Source organism: Vipera berus (genome assembly GCF_964194415.1).
Source record: "Vipera berus genome assembly, chromosome: 3".
NCBI classification, from domain to species: Eukaryota; Metazoa; Chordata; class Lepidosauria; order Squamata; family Viperidae; genus Vipera; species Vipera berus.
The window spans coordinates 181,994,179-182,018,012 of record NC_138204.1 but is presented as its reverse complement, the minus strand read 5'-3'; the positions used below and the strand labels follow the sequence as shown (position 1 = coordinate 182,018,012).

Here is a 23,834-nt window from a genome sequence, read left to right as displayed (position 1 = left end):
GGGCAGGTAGTCTTGCTCTTCAAAAATACCCTGTGCAAAATCTTTCTCTGTCATAGAGGCTTTCTGAATAATGTTAATTGGTTGCAAGATGAAGCTGTGCCTGGAGTCCAGTTCTGTCAAATCGTTCCCACTAAAATCCATTTCTGAATTAACTGGCTCTTCGATCTTTAGCCATGTTTTGGCTTGGTGACCATTTGTACTCCTTTTTGAAGGAATATCATTGCTTAATTCAAGTCTGCCATCCTTGCTTGACACTACTGTGCTCAAGGCCAGGTCTCCATAATATGTTGGGATGATAGGTTGAGCCTCTAGGGTTGTGAACCCACTCGAAGCTTCATCTGTTTCAGCAGAGCTCATTCCCAGCAAGGAAAATGATGTGGATGATTCATCCAAGTTTTCACTGTTATTAACAGCAGGAGTCTCTGCTCTTTGATTTTGCTTAGAGTAACTGTTCAGCAGTGCAAAGATTCTATCTACATCCTTCAAGTAATTTCTCCAGTCATCAGAATTAATGCTGTAATTGTGTCTGGCTTCATATAAACTTTCATTCACACTGTACAAATCTTCCAGTCCTTGCCAGTTGATAATTTCTGTAAAATTTGGGAGCTTAGCCTTCCCATCCATGCCATAAGTGCCCTCTGTCAAAAAGGAGGAAAAAAAAGGAAACAGTAACATCTTGTAATATTGGATATCAGTCATGTGTAGCTTAGCTCAGATCTGATTCAAATAGCTTTGGTTCAAATCATTAATTTAATTTGGAAAGTCAAATCAGTTCCATTTGGCGCTTCAATCTGATTTTCCAAATTGTTTCAAGAGTATCTAGTTTGATTGCTGATTCAAAGTGATTCATAGATCCAACTGAAAAACCAATGATTTGAATTAAATATCAATCTATGCACAGTTATATTTAATAATTGCCATATTAATTGAGTAGCACAACATAGGACATTTTTTACATGCTATGATCTCTTTTTCAGAATTTTACTGTATTGGTTGCAATGAGAAAATACTATCTTAATTTTAGGCGGGGATATGTAATCAATATTTTACACGAGCTCAAATGAGACATGAGTGGGTTAATACCAGGCAGCAGCATTCTCTTGCATTTTTTCATAGCAGGTCTCATTCAATATGATGAAAGTGAATTTAGCAATTCTTCCCAAAAAAGAAAAGCATTACAGAAACATTCACATGGATTTCTTGCTGTAATAGTGATTGACATTTAGTTGTGAGATAGCCAAAGCATTTGTATGAATTGTCTTTCATTATACACATATATTCATTTTTTCTCCATGACTTAATTAAATCCAAGAGGATCATAAGGAAACTCCTTTTGTTGGAGAGTACTTCTAATTTGATGTTACCAAATCTTTGCAGAGCATAGGGTTTGTAATAATATGCTCAAATATAGTATAATAGTTACACCTTTAAGCAAACCACACTGTGGTTTATAACAAAAAACAATAGCAGTAAATAAGCAATAAATAAATAAATTGGTGAATGTGCTCAACCATGTTTTTCCCCCGCAGCACCTCCTGAAATTGGGGCACCACAAAGAACTTCTGTCAGGAGAATCTTCTGAGTTGTGTTTAATCTGGTTGGTGGTCCTGCAGATACCTAGGGACCAAGAGAATTTCTCTTTCCCTTGGAGATATGGATATATCAAGACAAAGCAAGACTCGGCTTAACTTTTTTAGCTTAAACAGAAACATTAAAAAATGCTGTAGAAGAATCACTTAAGAGTAAGTGCTGTTGTACACTTCTACAGCATGTAAATTCTTTTACCTTTACATTGCAGATAAGAGTTAAGCTAATTCTTGCTTGTCTTCATAATATTTCTCAGCTATAGTAACCTAATTTGTGTTAAACCTGTCTAACCAATCTGCACAAAACTGGAAAAGCTACTGATGCCCAGATCCAGAAAAAGAAAAATGACCACATTATCTAAACCTGTACCTTTCAAAAGTATTGAGCTACAATGACTGTCAATAATGGGACCTATATTTAGAATATATATGGAGGAAAATAGGTTAAGACAGAAACATAGACATTTTTCTACCAAAAGCACACATTTGAAAATTTCAGAAAAGTTCTCATGCAAGGGATAATAATTGATACCAAGAGTTGTTTTATCTCTGTGTCATTCATAATTTATATAAAAATAAATACTTCTGTGGAAGCAATAAGACACTTCAAGATCTATCTATGTTGCCCAGTTGCCTTTGTTTTCCATAAGTTTTCATCTTCAGCCAGTAACTGGGAGGGATAAACAGTATATGGAAACACAAATGGCATTTAACACATAAATATCCTTATAGGCAATAGCAACATTACCAATCCCACTGGAGTCCTTAGGGTCCTCATAGAAATAACATCACTAGAGACTGATGAGGACTTATTATAGACACTAATTGCCAATATGGATGCACATATGGACTATTCAGCATGAGTGAAGTCACCAAGGAAGGCCTTACTATGCTTCAAGAATCTCAAAACCTGTATACAAATGCCTTTCCTATCAAAAAGGAAGCAAATCTTATGCAGTGCCCAAATATTTGGGGAATTGGAAAGAGAAGCAGAATAGGTGTGGAATTAAAATGCAGGTGTCTGATATTGAATAGTATGAAACAACTTTAAAATAGAACTAATTTGTAGCTAGTAATTTTTAGGTCAATCAGTAATCGTAATCTTTGCTACTGAACGTATGCTACAGTACAGTATGCAGTGCCTAAGAAGAAGCAACAGAATAGGCTGTTACCCTGAAAACCTGGCTTTCCAGAGATGTCTGACTGATTAGTGATCAAAATACTCAGCTAGATAATGACCTTAAAATTTTATATTCTTAATAAATATAGAGAAGAAAGTTTTTGGATAGAATGGGAGAGACTTGTGTGGATAAAAAAGTGTTGCCCTGCTACAATCAGTCATCAGCAATATGAGATAGTTCCAAATGGCTTTGGTATTAGTGATATCAATTATACAGCAAATTTTTACAGAGATGGTGCAAGTCAGAAGATGAACCTTAGAAGTTACTCCAGGAAAGGACTTGGTACTAGAGAAAATATTAGAAAAAATTCAAAATGAATTAAATTTTAAAAATAAAGGTGAAAAAAGTCAAAATGGTGTAGGACAATATGGGAAACTTCAGCCATATTAGAGTAATATTTCCAATCTCAGTATCTTCCAGATATCAAGAATTCCATAAGTCTAAGCCAGGGGATTCTGCGGTTGTAAATGCTGTACATAGTGGATGTTGCCATTGTGACATATCTAGAAATTGCCAACTTGAAGAATATTACTCCAGAAAATGTTATGTTACTCAGGATAATAATTTGGTGTAACATATGTTGGTGTAAACATTGTGGACTCTTTCTGAATACAGGTACATGGTTATAGAGCATGAAATCATGTGACTGCATCAGTTAGCTATGGCAAGGTTGCCATTGTTAAACAAAGATTACATGGATCATTAATCAAGGACATCACATGCTAATGACTTTGGATTCTTTGCTGGTGTCCTTGTTGATTTTGTTTGTGAGAAGCTGGCAGAGAATGTCAGGAATCGCAATTAGGTGACCATGGTATGTTGCAATGGCTGGAACTCTGAAGTTCCATCCTAAGTCCCCCTCATTCAGCACCATCATAGAGCTGAACGGTCACTGAACCTTGAGAATATTGAGAATATTGAGAAGAGGAGCACACTTGTGCATGTGTATGCTTATCGGTGTGCCTGTTCATAGAGACCCTAGAAGGCATATCCAAAAAATAAAAAATGTACATTAATTGAATAACAAATAATTACAATTAATCACTTACAAACAAAGGTGCACCATTTGCAAACTTAAATGATGCCCATTGGCATATATCAATCATTTTCTCACAAATACGTCTCTCACACAGAGGAGCACACATGCTCCTTCTTTCTTCCAAAAGAAACCTCAACAAAGAAAAGGGAATGGAGATAGGATGACTGGAAAGTGTAACTGCACATGGAAAGGGAAAGAAAGAGACAAGGGGATACAAACTATGTAGAAAGGGAAAGAGGTAAGGCAGTTTGTTTGTTTCTGTGTTGTAAACAGATTGAATTCACCCAGCAAACAGCCCTCTCAAGCCCCAGTTAATCTTCAGTGCTAATTCTATAACATTTAAATGGCTTAATGCTAATTCCCTTGTTTTCAACATTTCCTGTCTTATCAGGGAATACAAGACAATTCCAACATTTCTACCATTCACTTCCCAATTCATGATTAGTTGACCAAGAAGTTGACTTTTTTATTTTAAATGATAATAGACATTTTGGTGAATAAACAGTTGCTTATTTTTGTTACTTATTGATTAAAACTGTGCCTTAGTTTGATCTGAATACAAGTTGAGGACTAACACTGGCCTGCAACCACCTCTGGCGTAGCCTGAGGCAATCTAATGTGTGGTGAAGGTAGTCACTGAGCCATCAACTGGAAGCGTGCAAAGACTGCTAATTGTTGCCACCAAGTACTAAGCAGAGGCAACTTGAAGCAGTTTGACAGAGTAACAATCCTTGAGAAACTAAGCAGAAGGAAGCTTGTAAATTCCAAAAGTGCACAATGTAAATAATTATTTTCTATTTGACTCTATATATGATGATTAGGGGACTGTAGACTAAAACATATAAGGAATGGCTGCTGGAATTGGTATGTCTAGTTTAATGAAGAGAAGGACGAGGGAGGACATGATAGCAGTGTTTCAATATCTCAGGGGCTGCCACAAAGAGGAGGGGCTCAAGCTATTCTCCAAAGAAGCAATGGATGGAAACTAATCAAGGAGAGAAGCAACCTAGAACTAAGGAGAAACTTCCTGACAGTTAGAACAATTAACCAGTGGAACAACCTGCCTCCAGAAGCTGTGAATGCTCCAACACTGGAAGTTTTTAAGAAGAGACTGGACAGCCATTTGTCCGAAATGGTATAGGGTTTCCTGCCTGACCAGGAGGTTGGACTAGATGACCCTTCCAACTTTATGATGATGATGATGATGATGATGTAACAAAGCCCAACCTCTTACTGAAGTTCTGCAAAACAATCCAATAATCCGAAGAATTACTCTTCTTTTAAAATTCATTTAATAATTATTATCTCACAGAATTCCATATCATCTGCATGCTGATCCAGTCCACATTGGCTTAACTTCAATAGTTTTATAACATCAGTTTTACTGGTGCAGAAATACATAACACTTTTTGGCATTTTATTTGGGAAATGTGCATATGTGTCTTATGGACCAGATACCCATCTTGAAAGCTGACATCAGTTTTATAAAAAATCAAGTTCTATAGGAGAAAAAGTGAACAAGTATCCAATATAAACTCAAATATATGAACATCTATACTATAAGTGCAATTGAATTTGTTTTGGTGTGCAAAGGTATACATATGTAAGCACCCTCTTTAGGACATCATGACTTACAGTACATAAAACAGTACAAGAATGTATTCTTCATTCTAGGTTCCCTAAACACATGAAGATGTCTGATGCCCCACAGAGAGTGATATGTAGATGTTCTAGATGGAAAGACAAGTGGGTGTGGATTGGTGAATAAATGGCTGAGCATTCTTTCTGCACTATACCTTCTCTCTCTTCCTCTGCTTAAATATGAGGATGAGGTGGAGTAAAATAAGATGAAAATTTGATGTAAATATATTAAATGTAATGTGAAAATGTAAACACAGTGGCTTGATGGAACAGCATTAGCGCTTGCATGCAGCAAAAGCTATGTGATGTGCAGCAGGCATAGTAGAGGCATTAGTTGAAATGGACCAGATCATGCAATTATTTGGAAAGAAGCTGCTGAGGAGAATAATAAAGTGTGGATACCTGTGTGGATCATAGCTTCCTCCATCTTTATTTCCTGATATAGGAAAATACAAGAGTAACTTTTGTTAGTGTTTAGATTTGGTAAAATCATTCACAATGTAGCTTTCCATGCACAGCATCTAATTCCTAATAATAATTTTATGGGGTTATAATCAAGTAAAGAAGCAGTTCAACAAAGATACCTGAGTAAGGTATGTTCTATAATAACTAAAACAGGACAAAAAGATGATTAAGTTACAAGAAAAGGGAAATGTTTATTGGTACAAGAAACGAAACCATAAAAAATGGGAGATAAATCTCCAAGGAACAAATCCATGATTTCCAATTATATTACAGATGATAAAAGAATGGACATCTTGCCCCTTTGGGAGGAAGTGAGAGCTGACTCAGCTGTGCACTTTTGTAATAGGAGTTGGTGATGTTGTGCAAGGCTGATGCCAATTCAATTTCCTTTCTCCTATTGGCAAGTTTGGGTTTCTATTGCTTTAAGATGTGTAAAAAGAGGCAAGTTTCAGACTCTGTTCATCTCCAGTAGATTGCCTATTCACCAGAAAGCTCTAAAACCAGCTACAGAGACAATGACAATTCAGAGAATATGCAGCATCAAACTAACATTAAGGAACACATATTAAGATCTCATAATCTAACCATCTTAAGAATTGCTTATTTGTAAGATAAAAACAGATGACCTGTGTAGCCATTTATTTTCATTTTATCATACTCATTTCAATTTCCCAATGGATTTTTGGAAGAAAATAACCTAGCCTAATTCATTGATAATGGGTAATTACTATATAAGGTAGGAGTGATTTATTAATCTGTCCTAGCTTTTTTCACTTATATTGACAAAAAAATGCCAGTCTGTTAAACTGCTGGCCCACGAGCTGGATGCCTCATGCCGAAACTCTGCCCACCCCATGCCGGCAATGGAAAAAAAGTCACGATACGTCACAACACGTCATGTGACGTTGCGAGTTTGACACCCCTGTCTTAGATGATTGAGCTAATCACTGTCTCTCTGCCCAACCCACCTCACAGGGTAGTCGTGGGGAAAATAGGAGAAAGAAATATTAGATATGTTTGTCATCTTGGGTTATTTATAAGAAAAATAAAGATGGGATACAAATAAAAATAAAAATAATTATTTCAATGTTAAATATCATTCATACGTTCAGTGAAATGCATTATTTTCTTGAGCTTGTAAGTCCTTACCTAGAAGTCCTTGTCAGGAACCACGCAGCTGTTCCTTGGAATAATTAGGGGAAACAAAACACAATGTTCCAGTTTTTAAACCATGGGTTGTTACCTGTGTCAAGTCCCTTAGGTCTTGGATTGCACTGCTTATAACCTTGACAACTTCGTAACTCCATTAGCTGAAGGTGTAGCTGGTTCAAAATGCCTCTTTCTACTGTATGTACTGAATTTGTTAGCTGAGCATGGAAAGAAATAAATGAATGCTTGCATCTGCAAAAGGTGTGAACTTTAAATGATTATGCCTATGCACATGGACTTTCAACAAGTTATAACTACTTCTCACATTTCTTTTGTACTTATATTAATCACTTTGGAACACACATGCAAGGATCCAGAAATAATTCTTGATTTACAACTGTGATGCAATCTACCTCTGATGATGATAAGTTGTGATGGTTGTAAATCAGGTCACCCACATGACCAATCTGATCTTTTTTTACAGTGGTTGTTACATGAATCAAGGGGCTGTATTTGCCAAAAAGTGGAAGTAAATGCCAATTTTGGCAAAATCATCATAAAAGGCAATTGTGTAACCACAGGAGCAAAAAGCTGTAAATGTAGCATAAACCAACATGTGACCGTGGGGGTGTGTGTGTCAGCTCTCATAACTTTGGAACTGGGTTATATCCAGGGAGGCCTGTCATAACTTTGAACAGTCATTAAGTAACTGATTGTAAGGCAAGCGCTACTTGTAATACTTTCTTAGTTAGTGCCACATACTTCATGTAATAAGAGAGCTGCAAAGTATACATGACTGTATGCTTGGATCAAAACTTGGATGTGAAAGTATTTGGGGAGATCATCTTACATTATTCTGAGTTTCATCAAGACATAAAATGAGATATAATTGGAATGTATTAATAGTGGCTTACACTAATGATACTAAGTATCATTTTAACATATATTTACCTGATACGGATCGGAATTCATATCAAAATACTCCAAAAATCCTGTAGCAAATTCACAGAAGAGGAAGTTGTGTGTTTCATTTACTGTTCGCAAACACCAGTAAGTGTTGTTGTTGGAGCTTGTACAAGCACAAAATGATCCCACTGTTATAGGGGAAAAATAAATTTAAACATAGATGTATTCACTTCCCTCAAGCAAGGGGAATCCATTGATAGTTCCATAAGCAGATTGCATGCTTCATGCAATGATACTGCGTATTGGAGGACAATGCTTGTACAAAGTACACATATAGCTTTTACAAGTGCTCAAAAACTTTTCTGCAACCCATCCTGTAATATTAAAAAAACAATCTGCTGATGATAAGAGCAGTTTGAAATTCAAATTAGCTACCAGGAGAACTTTCTCTCCTGGGTGTTTTCAAAGCAGAGCCTAGACCTAGGGTAGGCAACCTCGGCTCTTTTATGACTCATGGACTTCAACTCCCAGAATTCCTGAGCCAGCATAGCTGACTCAGGAATTCTGGGAGTTGAAGTCCATGAGTCATAAAAGAGCCGAGGTTGCCTACTCCTGGCCTAGACAGTTCACCACTGGATGAGTTCAAGCTTTGGATTTCTTGAACTGAGCAATGGATTGGCCCTGTTTGCCTATGAAACCTCATCCAGATACATCACTAGATAACGGGTACTGCTAGGTTTCCTAGCACTGTCACATACGTTGCTGTCCCTTTTGCCCACCACCATCTATTTAATCAAGCAAATCTTTATACTTCTACTGGGTCACACAAGATCTCTGGGTTTCATTTACTTTGAAACTGTTTTCACTCAGAAATCTGTAAATTAAATCTAGTCAGTTCAGCTCTAAATGCAATTCTAGTTTGAATTAACATACCCATTTTTAATGAGCTTATTGTCTTTTCCTCTCCTCTCCATATGAGATCCAGAACAAATATGCCCTCCAACTCCCTAAGAGCTCACATCAACTCTTATTCCCATGAGCATGCATCTACTGGAAGTGGTTCTCACAGTTCCAGAATGGTGCAGTCTGCCAGTGATTGTTGTCATGAGTAAAGCAAGTGAGTCCGGGAAGGCTGCATTCATCTCCTTTCTTCTGGCGCCTTTTCCCTTTCCTTTCTTTTTTTCTCCTCCGATTCTCTTTGAAGAGCTGAAGTTTGCCATCCACCTCTTGAGCAGCTTCCCTAGTCACTCAAAAATATTTAATAGATGTTAAACAATAGCATACTTTAATAATTGAGGCTACAATAAACTAAATTCTATGTACATGTACATTTTTCACAAATGAACTGACAACTGCAATTGGGCTAATAGCTTAAAAACATTATATAGCATTATTTTTCCTGGTTCTGGAAGAGCATCATCAGTGACACTAGCTAAGCTCACTAGTGCTCATGGGAACTACGGTATTATGTAAAATATGAGGATTGCACCACGTTTTGAGAAATTAATCTGCTTTATCAAACCTCTATGATTTTAGTTTTGCTTTTGTTATTTTTTTCCAGAAAAGAAGAACTGGCTTGCTTCACAGTGGAACACAGATATTGCTTCTTAGCTACATTATCTCTGTCATTAAGAATATAAAGAAATAAAATCATGTTCAAAAATCTGTATATGTTTAAGTATACATATAAACCTATCATAAACAATGCTTCCTGCTGTTATTTCTAACTTGCTTTGTCAATGCTGGAATGTGATCACTTCTGTTTATTTTCCTAATTAATAATAATTAAGTAATAATTAATTACTTAATTAATAACTTATTATGCATTTTTCACAATGGCATTATGCTTTAGAATGGCCCTCCCTAACATTTAGGCTGATCAACTTAATAACTTCCTCTTAGAAGCTGGTGAACCCTGATATATTACAGATGATGATTGGGATATGGTACTTCACCATATAATCACCATCAGTCAACTGCAGTTTTACTTGGAACAGCCTGTATCTTGCAATGATACTCTTAATACCATAAAAAAACATCTGCCTATCTCAAGTCTTTGGGAAGAATTTAATGGATAAAAATGCCAAATTCCAGTCTAAACATCTGCTCATTGTAATCAAACATAAAAATAAAATCCATTGAATTTAGATATATGAAAAATACAAAGGAGACACATTTAAACCTAAGCAGCTCTAACACTAAGGGAATAGTGGAATACAAGCAGATAACCACTTTCTTAAAAGAAAGAACACGTAAACTAGACCCTGTAAAACATACTAACAATTTGTAATTAATTAAAAGGGACAGGTTATTTGAAGCTTTAAGTGTGGCCATCTGTGTTTTGAATCTATATCTCTCTTGGCTGGTCAAGGCTTCCTGGGAAATGACTTGCAGTAGTAGTGAATGTACTGTTATGAGATGGGGTGGTTCTGCAGGCTCTGAAGGATACAGTGGTCTAACCTCTCCTCAATAAACTATGACTGGATCCTATGAAACACAATTTCATCCAGTCTCCATTCTTCCCTTTTTTAGAAGGAGATTGGATTTCAGCAAAGGGCTCTGGAAAAAAGGAATTAAGCTAGAGCTCTTTTGCTTGGTTCAGCTCGATATGTAACCCTTTTTAATGAAGCTATTTGGGGGAGGAGGGTCTTCTTTCTGACCCTCTTTGATCACTCAGTGACCTTGAATACCATCAAATATGTTATTGTTCTGGACTGGCTTGGGGAGAATGGGAGGCACAACATAAGAGAGGCACATGATAGGGTGGCTTAGGGATCCACTTTTCTTTAACTTAAATATAACTAAGTTATATAAATAAAACTGCTAGATGTGGTCATCTGTTGACATTGCTTAGTGATCATCTGTATACTTTGATAATCAGTTGTATATCTCTGCCCTGATCAATCAAGTTAAATGATGCTTGGTTATAGTCCTAGGAAGATGGAGTAATTATAGGCCCATTGTATTTTATACAATTATGATATTTAACCTTGTCAGTTTTATTATGCATCTATGTCACCAATCGAAATAGATGGAAATGTACTGTAATCGGATAAAATGAAAACAATGTATGTTTAAAAACTGAACAAAATTGATGTAAAAACAATTGAACATAATTCCAGTGAAATAAACATAAAGTTCAGCTATCAACATGAGATACAAAAAACGACTGAAATGTAACCAAGGAATTCTTTAAAGCTATTTCCTAATTCTAAATCTCACATCATGAAATTAAAAAAATTTTTTAGACAAACTTTCTATAGCATGTGAATGACAAGATGATTGAAAGATTGTTCTCATGAATAGATGCTGGAAAGGTAATATGCTGGAAATTAACAAGACTCACTTAAATGGATGTAGGTGACTTGTCTTAAGCTTTTCTTGAACTTTTGCCTCCTTTTCTTTGTGGTAATAGCTATAAAGAAAGATTATAATATAAAAAACTTTCTGTAAAATGCCCATTTAAAACAAAAACATGTCTAATATTTTAAAATCTGATCATGAGCAGCAATGATTCTATATACAGCGAGGCTCTTTTAAAGAAGCATGGATCTAGGGTAAAAATTTCTTAGATTTCAGAAGCATTTACTTTGACTAGAAAGCTGTGTAGTAACCACTTTTTTATATTAACAATATAAAAAATCTGGACTATAGCACTATGGTCCTAAGTTTTGTTCTAAAAATGCTTCTAGGGTTGCTTATTTCAAAAATCTTCCTGAAATTTAAATAGAACTCCATAAAATAATGAAATTATGAAACAAAATCCAATAAAAGACTACATTGTCTAACAACACTGTATGACTTCTTTTTGCAAATGACGTCATATTTAGTTACAAAATCGACTTGAGAACAATTAATCTTGCTCCCATGTACATTGGTTTCTAAATTAGATTATAATATGTAAATTTTGGGGAAAGTTTTATATACCTCTTTTTGCTACAGTCACATTCATCTGGTTTTCGTTTTTTAAGATGTCCTCTTACTTCTCTTAAATTTTTAATTTTATCCTGGAGAGCTTCAATCTGTAAAAAGAATGACTGGTTTAATAGCAATATTATATACCCAATACTTATATTGTTCATGATAAATCTTCTCATTAAACTGTTTCATATCATTGCTAAATGCATATGAAAATTATTACTGCTCTTTAAACATTCATATGTTATAGCACATCTTGTAGATTGTTGTGTATACACACACACACACACACACACAGAGAGAGAGAGAGAGAGAGAGAGAGAGAGAGAGAGAGAGAGAGAGAGAGAGAGAGAGAGACCACTGCAAGAACAAGTTCAGACATGGTGAAATGCCACTAAGCAATTATTTTCCAAAGGCCATAGAGTGTTTAGAATGTTCTTTAGTGTGATGTGATTACCACAAGATATTGACTACTTTTCAGTCTATTTGTTTAGATTCTGTAGTTTTCCATGCTCCATTTCTTACATTAGTTTTTTCAAGTGAACAGAGTTGTTGTTACACAATCCCAATATGTTTAAAAGTTTCATGTGAGGGTTGACTGGTTTAGGGAATCAAACCATTTATTCCCATTGTGTGAAGCTGACTTGTTTGTATCATTAGGATAGGACTACAGTTTGTCCAAATTAGTATTTTATAAGAAATCACAATCAGTGAAAGTGGGGATCTTCGATACAAGAAGAGATACTGGAAGAGAGAGAACCACAGATAAGTCTCATACTTATTCATATAATTTTGAAGAATAGTTTACCATTATCTTCAAGAACATATATTGTGCATATGAATATGCAGTAATTTGCACCCAATTTCAATATCGTTCAAGATGGACAGTATTTAATATTTTATTGTTATGTATATGTAGGGGTGTGGGTCTATACATATGTTGTTTATAGTATGTTTTAGGTGTGTGTCATGTATGTGTTTCACTTTGAGAGCGGGCAACTAAATTTCATTTTTGATATGTGCTGTTGTGCCCACAGTAAAAAAATGACAATGAAGATTACCGTACCTTATCTTATCTTATCTTATCTTATCTTATCTTATCTTATCTTATCTTATCTTATCTTATCTTATCTTATCATCTTATTCCAATGTTCATTTGATATATATTTTCTGATAAATTATTCTGTCTCAAAATATCAGTTCTAATTCTAAATTAAGAAAAAAGACCTTCCAACCTCCTTGTCAATGTAGGCTTTGTGATCTTTCCAAGCTCTGGCTGAATGATATAGCTCCCTTTCACAATGAATAGAGTCATTTGAAAGAATAAAACATCTGTAAAGAAAGAATGAAGAGAAAGAATAATAAAGTGTGATATATTTGAGAAACCTTGCCCAATCAAAATTCTAGGAATCAACACAGCAATAAAAACCGAACAGTAACTCTTATTGTTGGATTTAAAATATCTATATCAGTTAACTGTGGTAAGTGCTTTGTCTAAAAATTTCTATACAGAAAGCAATACCAATGTTTTAGGACAGGGTATCTAAACATTAAATCTGAGCACAGACATTTCAAGAAAAGGTATTTGCTTTCAAATATATCTACCTCATTTCCCAGGACTTACAAAACTATCCCTAGAATTTTTATTTTCCTCCTACCTCCATCAAATATTTCTCCTACCTTTCAAAGTTCTCTATAATATTGTTTTCTTTATTATGCAAACTAGTCCTATCTCAAGTGTACTATTCTTGTCCTCTTGCTTCCCAGGTATCCTGCATTAAGCATAAAATGCATTTGCCCAAATTTGAATAAAATCCACACAATCATAAACCTGTTTCAGACCTTCCTGCTCAGTGAGGGAAGTTGAGAAAAGAGGGAATGGCCACATAGGGAAATTGGCAGAAGGGCTTATGTGCTACTCTAGCTTTGATGTTTCAAATCTTCAGTAGTTTTTCTAAATAAATCAAAGCCTCTTTGGCTTTACCATTTGATATTCATCCTCAAATGCAAAACAGACATTCTTTTTGCTCAGAATGTATCCCTTAGGATCTTCTCTTTTCTATCCCTGAAATTCACCCTGGGGCCAGTGGTGGGATTCAGCCAGTTCACACCGCTTTGGCAGGACTGGTAGCTATTTTTTTTTTTGCCCAGACCCTGAATGGACTTCCGAAAGTAGCATCCACACAAAGAACCGGTTGTTCACATATTTGAATCCCACCACTGCCTGGGGCTATTTTTATTTTTGTTCCCATATAGTAGATGGTTCTGAATGAATACTAAAAAGCAATAAGTAAAGCACTCCTACTTATGAGTAACTCTGACAGAATCTGGCTGGCCAACTGTGTTAGTTCCATCAGCAAGCACTGCTTTAATTCCATCTCTATCTTCTGGATGACCTTCCTCTGCTTCCTCTTCCTCTTCACTATAACTTCCATGCCGCTTAACAATGCTTTTGGGCTGAAGGATGTGCAACTCCTCCTCCTCCTCTTCCTCCTCTTCCTTCTCTTCCTCTTCCTCCAGATTTATACTGTATATTTCCCCTTCAAATTCCACAGATAAGGACCGACTTTGGCGAGTATGGACAAATCGGGGTTTGTATTCTGCATAAGATCACAGAGTCAACAATAGGAAATTATAGAATGCATACACTTTGAAAGATAGCCAATATATTGGAATTAAGGCTTTCATACATACAGTGCTAATGTCTGTACAATTAATATAAATAATGTAAATAGTGATAGTTAGTTCCAATTCTGCATTTCAGGGCAAAGATTTTCTAAAGATGGTTTACTATATATTTTTAGTTATTATTTAAAAATAATTATAATCCTTTCTAATCTTGACAGACGCTTGGTGGCTAACAACAAAGCAAACATCATTTAAATCAGGGGTCTTCAAACTTGGCCCTTTTATGACTTGTGGACTTCAACTCCCAGAATTCCTCAGCCAGCGTGCCTGGCTGAGGAATTCTGGGAGTTGAATTTGACAAGTCATAAAAGAGCCAAGTTTGAAGACTCCTGATTTAAATGCAACATGAATATAATGAAAACAATGATATACAAAAATGCCTATAATGGCTGTCCAGAATCAGTTAGGGCCATACCAAATTTCACTAGTTTGTGAAATGCAAAAAAGATTGGGTCCCTTAACCATCAGAAAGATATTCCACAAAGTGGGAGCTACCACTGAGAAAGGCTGTCATCTTCTCTATAGCAAATGTACATTGCAAGGCCTTTCTGCAGGCCCTCTCTAGATGGCTGGACTGGATGGGCAATTTTCAAGTCAGTTATGTCTTTTTAAGATAGCTAGTATAGAAAGAACATACTTAAACTTGCTTTATGAAGAATGAGCTCTTAAATAAATTGCACAAATTCTGCAGGTGGGAAATTTAATTTTTGAATGCTCTGCAATGTAAAACCAAGACATTCTTTATAAAATTTACCTTTGCTCTTCTAGATTACCACCTGAACATTTTTTTAGGATGATAATTCAAAGATGTGATTCCCATTCTAACAAGTGAGTCTGAATACAGTCTGAATACTGGCAGTTTTTTTTTTCAACCTATAAGGAACAAATGATTCTTTAGCATTGCTGCCCATCGAGATCCCTGGCTTTTCCAAACCTATCATCACCTACTTTGTACACTGGAGGTCCTCATGAAACCCCTTTGATTTTTCCTTTGGGCCCGACTGGTCTGATAATCAGCGTCCCTGCAATCACAGTCATTTTCTTTGCTGCTATATCCCTGGGAATGTATACTCCGTGTTCTTTTTCTCATAGCAAGAACGTCACTGGCCCCTTTGCATTTGTGAATACGTAGTTTACCAGATGTGTCTTCAATACACTGCCATTTCTGCAAAAAAAGAAAAAGACAGTCCAGTGAAACATAGATGGCAATAATATCCTAGAAAGCATTTATTTCTTTTTTGCATCTTGAACATTAATCTATGTACTACAGTGACATTCATACTAGCCTCATCTTACCATAACTGCATAGATATCCAGGATGCACAGGGCAATTCTTCACCTTCCTGCTGCTTTCAAATAACCCTGATACAACATACAGGTTACCAGATTTTGTGCAACAGCGCTCAAAATTTGTCAGATGATGACCAGTGCTATAAACTAGATTTAATCAACACCTAGTTTGTTATATCATAATGCTCTGTAACTTGACATAGCCTTCCACACACTGTGTTAACATTTTAAGGTCCCCTATACTCCATCTAAAGCTTCTTTTAGAGTCTTGTTCCTATATATACTTTGTTTTTTAAATTCATATATCTTTTATATTTTATGGCTTTTAAAAATATAGAATTTTATTTTTACTCTGATTTATCTTCTGGTTTTTAAATGACTATACTCCACCCTTCTTATGCTGTTTTATAACAAGAAATAAATAAAAAATTAAATACTTTTAGGCAAATAAGTTTTTAAAAAAGGAAATGCAAACAAGGTGTAAGTCTTTCAAGTGACGTTTGCTGGGAGAGGATACATATATAATTTACCAAATTCAAAAAGTACTTGCATGATTTTTGCGTCCCTTTAAACTTCATTGTAGTCTTGGGCAGAATTGGATGAAATTTCTAAACAATTAATAAAACTACACTTGCTAAGTTTCCAAAAATGAGACATGTACATATCCCTGGGTTCTGTAGCCAATGAAAAAGACACAGAGCAGAGATATGGTTGCACCATACAAATCTGCAGTTTTTCAGAAGAAAAAGCAGCAGCAGAATGGAAAGCCTTTGATTTGAAAAAGTTGAGACTGCACTTCTTGCTGTTACCAAAAGGGGTCGACAGAACTCTGCTCATAATTTAATGTTTTCCAATGCATACAAGTTTCTTTATCCTGAGAAAGATGGATTCACACCTACCGGTACTAGTGGAAAAATAATTCTAGTAGAAAAGTAGTAATTTATTTTATAAAGTTACATCTCTATTCAATGAGATGTGATTTGTTCTTGTAACTAGGAAGCTACATCATTAGCAAAAAAAGTCTGATCCAGCAAGTCAGTGTCAACTCTCGTGACTTGTATAGATACATTTTCCCCAGGGGGATCTGTCCCTAACTTGGTATTTCAGATCTTTGAATGGTGCACCTATCACCACTTTTAATTAGCCCAACAAAAAGACTGGTATAACAGAAATTTATAGCATCTAATCTGGTGACTTCACCCTTGATGAGGAGGCACCCTGAGTAAACAGGATACCACACTGAATACTGAAGACACTAGTTGGACTGCCAGGATACTATGTATAATTTTCAGAAAATAGGTAATTAACACTCCAATATAAAAGTAATACACTCATATCAATCATGTGGAGGAATACTGGGTAGATTTAAGTTGTAAAAGGAGGATGTAGAAGTGAGGAAAGATAATTCTAGTACCAAAGTGATAAAACATGTGCTATTTGCTAAAATTTGAATTTATTCATTTATCATTGATGTTTTCACAACTCCTGTTGGAGATAGGCAAATTATTTTTATATTATAGATAGAGAACCACATTAGAACAGCAAAAATGGTGATTTTCTCATAGAAACCTAATGCTTAATTCTGACCATGAAACCTAAAGAAGTTATAGGTATGTTTATCTTGACTGTATGCATAGTAACTTTCTGATATTGCCACTTTTTCTCAGAATAATCCCGGACCTTGTGCTTCCATACTCCTGCTACATTCTTCTCTGAAATTATTTTCATAGACTAAGCTATCTGGAAAAAAAACTTTTCCTGTCTCTTGAAGAAATTACAGAGTACCAATGGTGACAAACATATTTCTGGAAACATTTGCAATAAACCACATAAGGTAGATTATGATGCACTCCCTTTATTGGTTTTTGTAAGAGTGTTAATGTAGCTTTGCATTCAACATCATTAAAGTGCAATAAATGTCCCACTGAAGTCTAAAAAGTGAACACCGTTTATTTAATATGCTGTGACAACTTCAGACAGCGACAAAAGCTTTTCGTGTAATAAGGAAATTAATTACATTGTCTACAAAATATGTCTCAATGATAGGCATGCCTGAAGGTTAGGGAAAGAAACATCGCCAGCTGACAATTCAAGCTTTAAATATGCTGGAAAGTTTGACTGCCAAGAACATAAAAAGTGCAACATGGAATAAAGAACGTGTTCAGAGGATTTAGCAAGACTTAAATATCCTCAACTTGGTCTGCACTTTAATATATGTGACAAAAGAGACTAGTCAAGAAAGAACAGATGCTGAGTGAAGGTAGATTGAATACACAGTCAGTCCCCGATAACAACCATTCAATTATGACTGTTTAAAGTTATAAAGGCACTGAATGAGAGATGGCTGTGACCAGTTCTCTAAGTTCTAGCTGTCCCAGCACCCCCACAATCACATGATTAAGTTTGGGTGCTTGGCAACCAGCTTGCAGTTATGACGGTTGCAGTGCCCACATACTGTGACTGTAATTTGCAACTGTCTATGGAGATTCACAGTCATCCAGGTCATGATTGTCCCAAAAGTGCTTTTTCACAAGGCAGCCTTCCTTGCTGGCAAAGGAAACAAGCAAAGCCAATAGGCAAGATGGTAGGGAAGACTGCAGGTTGTTTGGGTAAGTCCTCCCCACCCATGCACTCAGCCCCTTTCCACTTGCACCATGTCCCCTGCTCACTCACACACCATCACACACCTCCCCCCCTCTGGCAACAGCCATCCCAAGCCCTGTTGAACTCATGCCATGGCTCTCCTGCTATTTGCACACTCTGGTGCATTTTTCCCGCCAGCAGCAGTCATTTACTTGACTGCCAACCTGCTTATAAGTTAAGTGGGACTTGCAACTTCTCGCCAGCATCTCCCAATGACTCATAACTCAAAGACTACCTTTAAAAGAAAGTAACTAATGGAAAGTGACTAATGGAAATAAGTATGTTACAATTGTTTGGTCTTACGAAGAGAAGAGGATTGATTTGTGTGTGTGTGTGTGTGTGTGTGTGTGTGTGTGTGTGTGTATGAAGGTCGAGTAATGGGGTGAGATGAAAGGGAAGGCTGAGAAAATCATGGTAGTTGGAGTTGATAAACTCCTCAAAAAGAAAGAAGCTTAAGAAAAAGAAAAGTAAGAAACTGTATAAATGAAGGTGACTGAGACAAAGATGGTTTGCAAGCATAGAAAGGTAATGAAGAGGAATACATCACTGAGATATGTTGGTGTAAACTACCTTTAGCTATGTTTCCCTTATCTTGTGCCTTAAAATTTATTGTACTTACATCTTCTATACTCCTTTTTATGTTTTGCATAATGTTACTTAGCCCCTTAAATAATGGTGTGATAGAAATGTACACAAGTACTGATGCATATACATTTTCTTGCATACCATAAGACTTTATGAAGTCTTTCCTATGCTACCCTTCATCCTACAAGCTAGTATATAATTGTGGGGAAAATGCATTAATTTGCCATCATTGTCTTTTTCACACACACAGATTGAGAGTCTGGACTTTAGACTGATAATAATGCTTTATGTGTTTCAATATAACTGAGTAAATATTACAGAGTGTACTGAGATCAGTGGTGTTTCTATGAAGAATAATAATGTTAAATGCTTTTTGTGGGTTCTTGAGACTTTTCTAAATAACTACTTCTGCCTAGCTTTTATCTGACCTTTGCCAGACTGGGAATGAAGACTCCTTTTGTGAGCAAGCAAAACCATCCATTAAGCTACATTCTACATGTCCAAAGTTCTATATGCTGCTTGATTAATTGCAGCAGTGCTTTTAGTGGTGAAAATTTGTGACATGCTGTGAAACATTTAAGAGAAGAATGAATCAAAATAAAAATGTATATTGCCTTTGGAGGAAAAAAAACCAGCATTTTGAAAAGCAGCAAATGAATTAACAAAAACCAAGGTAAAACGTTTCCCCATTTTTTATAGCTGCCACCATCTCACCCCCTCCTCTCAGTCTCTGATTAGTAATCAAGAGTTAATAAGAAGATTCCATTTAACAATCACAGATGCCAGTGTTTATCTCCCTACCTGGAATTTATCAACTTTCTTTTTTTTCAACTTAATATTACAGTTATGGATTGGATAATTATCAATAGATGCTTGTTTTCTGTCAGAAGATTAGAAATGGCTAGACGAAGAATATTTCATTTACTTTCTGGTACATAATGAAAGAAGGTTTTGTTTTGTTATTTTTGACTTTTGTCACAAGCCTTAGTTCATTTTGAGCCTTAACTTTCCTGACTTCCTTTTTGCAGGCTTGAGCTATTTGCTGACATTCTGCCTTAGTTATGTGCCCCTCTTTCCACTTTTTATACTTGTCCTTTTCGTCTTTCAATTTATCAGACAGTTCTTTGTGCAGTCATGCTGGTTTCTTTTGAGATCTTTTTTCTTCTTCTTTAAAATTGTGAGTAGACTGTGTTTTTATAATCTCACGTTTCAAAATTTCCCAAGCTTTTGGAGTTGTTTTTCCCTTGAGGATTCTCATCCATGGAATCCTTCCCAAGATCTCTCTAAGTTTATTGAAATCAGCTCTCTTAAAGTCCAAGTCTCTAGTTTGATTTTGTTCTATTGCTTGTGCTTGCATGTTGAATTCCAATATTGCATGATCACTCCCCTTCCAGGTTCCTGTAACTTCAACATCTTCTATCATTTCATCTGTTAGTAAGAATTAAGTCCAATATGGCTGACCCCCTAGTTCCGTTCTCTACTTTTTGGGAGACAAAGTTGTTTGCTAGGTTTGTCTGGAACCTGTCTGATGTAGAGTTGCAGTTCTGCACTTGGTGCAGAGTTTGTCTCCTAGTTGATGTTAAGGTAGTTAAAGTCCCCTATTACTATTGTGGTGTGCTTCCTACATACCTTAGTTAAGGTAAAAAGGTAAAGGTTCCCCCGCAAATGCGTGCTAGTCATTTCCAACTCTAGGGGCCAGTGCTCATCTCCGTTTCAAAGCCGAAAAGCCAGCGCTTGTCCGAGGACGTCTCCGTGGTCATGTGGCCGGCATGACTAGACACCAAAGGCGCATGGAACGCTGTTACCTTCCCACCGTAGTGGTCCCTATTTTTCTTCTTGCATTTTTTACGTGCTTTCGAACTGCTAGGTTGGCAGAAGCTGGGACGAGTAACAGGCGCTCAGTCTGTTACGCGGCACTCAGGATTCGACCCCCCAAACTGCCGACCTTCTGATCGACAAGCTCAGCGTCCTAACCCACTGAGCCACCGCGCCCCTTAGTTAACTGACTAGCAAAAAGTTCAATTATTTTCTGTTGGTTGGATGCCTATAGGACAAACCTATAGCAATATCATTCTTTTTTTCTTTGATATTGACTCAAATGCACTCAAGACAATTTTCATCATTGTTCTGCTCTATTTCTGTACATAAGTAGTTATTTCTTATGCATAACATAACTCCACCTCCTCTTTTATTAGGTCTGTTTCTTTAAAACAATTTAAATCTCTATAGCTGTATTTCATTCATGGGTTTCATCCCACCAAGTTTCTGTAATGACAACAATATCATATTTACCCTCACATACGACCCTCACGTGAATTTCTAGTTCACCCTGCTTATTCCTCATACTTTGTGGGTTGATGTATAGACAATTGAGTCCTTTTTCACTGACCCTGTTTACTTTCTACTTAACCTGTTTTGTTTCTGAGTTTCCCTTCTTCTTTACCACCTGTTTGATTAGTGCACATGGTATGGAGCACACTATCAAAAGCTTGATTTTCCTTGATAGGTAGTCTCTTAAAAATCTGATCCCTATGAAATGTATTATCAAATTAATCACTGCATTATCACATCAATTCTTAAAGAATTATGAGGTATAATTAAACATTATATGGTTATCTGCTGCTTACCTGGCCAGGTTGTTCACAAGCTGTTTGGTATCGAGTTTGTTGACATAATTCTTTTACTCTCTCATATTTAGGCAAATGATTTGACTGCTGGGTATTTTTGCCCAAATCTTCCTTCTTACGCAAAAATTTGCTTTAAAAAGAAAAGAAGCAGTACTTTTGAGTATGTGTGAATAATATGCATGAATCAAAACAGAAGTGCCTATGAAGCGGAAGTAAACAAACAAGGTCTGTCATTTGTTTATTAGAGAATTAAAATGCAATGCATTTGAAATAAAGGTCAGGGTGAGACATGAGAAAAGCCTTAATCTAAAATGTTTCCTCAACCCTGGCAATTTTAAGATGGGTGGACTTCAATTCCCAGAATTCCCCAGCCTCCATGTTGAAGTTCACATATCTTAATGACGCCAAAGGCTGAGAAACACTGGCCTAAAGAGATCTTTGAGCTGTCTTATATGATTTATACATGTTCACAAGGACATCTAAAAAGACCTTCTGTGTGCTCGGTTCTTTCCAATGTACAGATTTCCACATTTTGCAGGGAGATCTGAACACTGGAGGGGAAACATATTTTAGTGTAGAACATGTATATGTATATGTACATGTATATGAAGGACAAAGGTGACTGGCAAAATTCAATGCTGCATTTCATGCAGTTGTTGTCTCCTAATGAGAGAATACATGGATAGAAGAAGGGTATATGTTCTACATAAAATATGCAGGATAAGCTCAACCAGGGATATGGCATTTGCCTTCCTTTCTATCATTTCTTGGCACAGGCAAAGAAAAAAAGGCAGAGTAACAGTTGGCATCTGGTCTTGCCTTTCATACTGCATAGGATGATCTCTCGAGGCTTGTTCACCACAAGCTTTTAACATGGAAGCTGCTGAGAGTTGTAATGATTCCTTCCTCAGCCCATATACTTTGGCAGGACCCCTCTTTTGTACTTCAGTTGTGAAAATATCTGACTCGAGAAAGGATGAAAAGATACAAGCCAGCAGTGTCTTTTGCCAAAGGAGTAAAAATAAGAGAGAAGGGGGCTTGTGAGGGACAGTGCAGTCCTAAAACTAAACCAATTTCAATCTTATTAAATTGTGTGTTTTGCTGTTTTGTTCTTTTCCTCAGTTCCTAAAGGGTGCCATTGGGGAAAGTTTGTATTACCAAAAGTGAGGAGATGGAAAGCAGTTCACACCCAGTGAAGTCTTAGAGGAAAAGTCCCAAATATTGTTTTTATTTTGCCTTCTTCCCATTCTCTAAAGCATCCAAGGCAATTTTCTTTTACAGTTCAGATCAACCTGGCGTGGCAAGGAATGAGCTTCACAACCTGCACTGTTAATAGTAGCAAAACAAGGTCGAACAAAGGATGTGCCTGCATACAAAAATTAATAGAATTGCCCACCAGGCAATTTCCCTAAAACTCTCTCAACTTCAATAATTACCCTCTTTCCACCAGGAATGTATCACGCCAAACTTTGGTTTTCTTGTTTGTTCGAAACCTAAAATCAAAATAACAATAATATATTGTTGGCATTCATGGCTATGTCTGGCTATGCATTTAAAGATGACTAATTTGTTTTTACTCCAAGTGAATTATTTAGTCACAACTTCCACAATTTTATAAATATGATCTTTAAAATTGTTTTGTGTGCTGGGAAAGCAAGGGTCACTTGTACTTGTTTAGACATGTTTCATTTTCCATCTTTACAATCTAACTCAGCCATTTGCTAATGAATAGCCTTCAAGAAAGTGCTTCAGCTCACCTGTTCCCTGGTTTCTCGAGGTCCAGAAGTTTTAGAATAGATTTGCCATCCATATCTGGAGGTGTATCAAGTCCTGCAATATCCAAAACTGTTGGAGCAAGGTCAATATTCAGCACCATGTGAGATACTCTGCAAATTAACAGAAAAGGTCAGAGCTGTATTATGCACATTAGAAGAAACACCTTAAATCTTTGTAGAATTAAAAGAATTTGAGTGTTATTTTATAAAAGTATGGCACCTTAAGACAACAAGTTTCAAGTTTCCTCCAAGTTTCCCTTACCGGACAGTGGATTAGGATGAGGCACTCTAATTTCAGGATGTACTAAGTTATGCAATAAGATAAAGCAGCCATGGTACTT

The 23,834-nt window shown here is 36.3% G+C and overlaps 1 protein-coding gene across 2 annotated transcripts in view; it reads right to left on the bottom strand.

The window, feature by feature from the left end:
* The window catches only part of SULF1 (sulfatase 1), a gene marked incomplete at its 3' end in the record, with an annotated part of 79,333 nt that overhangs the window by 35,015 nt on the left and 20,484 nt on the right, over positions 1 to 23,834 (bottom strand). The window contains exons 6-18 of one of the 2 annotated variants that reach the window (XM_081326006.1): positions 23,476 to 23,604; positions 23,155 to 23,211; positions 21,719 to 21,848; positions 15,522 to 15,738; positions 14,191 to 14,485; positions 13,121 to 13,217; positions 11,895 to 11,989; positions 11,314 to 11,382; positions 9,035 to 9,207; positions 8,013 to 8,155; positions 7,156 to 7,279; positions 5,850 to 5,883; positions 608 to 638 (exon numbers count right to left, since the gene is read on the bottom strand). In XM_081326006.1, the coding sequence (XP_081182132.1) occupies positions 608 to 638; positions 5,850 to 5,883; positions 7,156 to 7,279; positions 8,013 to 8,155; positions 9,035 to 9,207; positions 11,314 to 11,382; positions 11,895 to 11,989; positions 13,121 to 13,217; positions 14,191 to 14,485; positions 15,522 to 15,738; positions 21,719 to 21,848; positions 23,155 to 23,211; positions 23,476 to 23,604 (1,594 nt within the window). Of the gene's footprint in view, positions 1 to 607; positions 639 to 5,849; positions 5,884 to 7,155; positions 7,280 to 8,012; positions 8,156 to 9,034; positions 9,208 to 11,313; positions 11,383 to 11,894; positions 11,990 to 13,120; positions 13,218 to 14,190; positions 14,486 to 15,521; positions 15,739 to 21,718; positions 21,849 to 23,154; positions 23,212 to 23,475; positions 23,605 to 23,834 lie in introns of those variants that run through there. The other variant, XM_081326005.1, reaches the window with a different exon arrangement.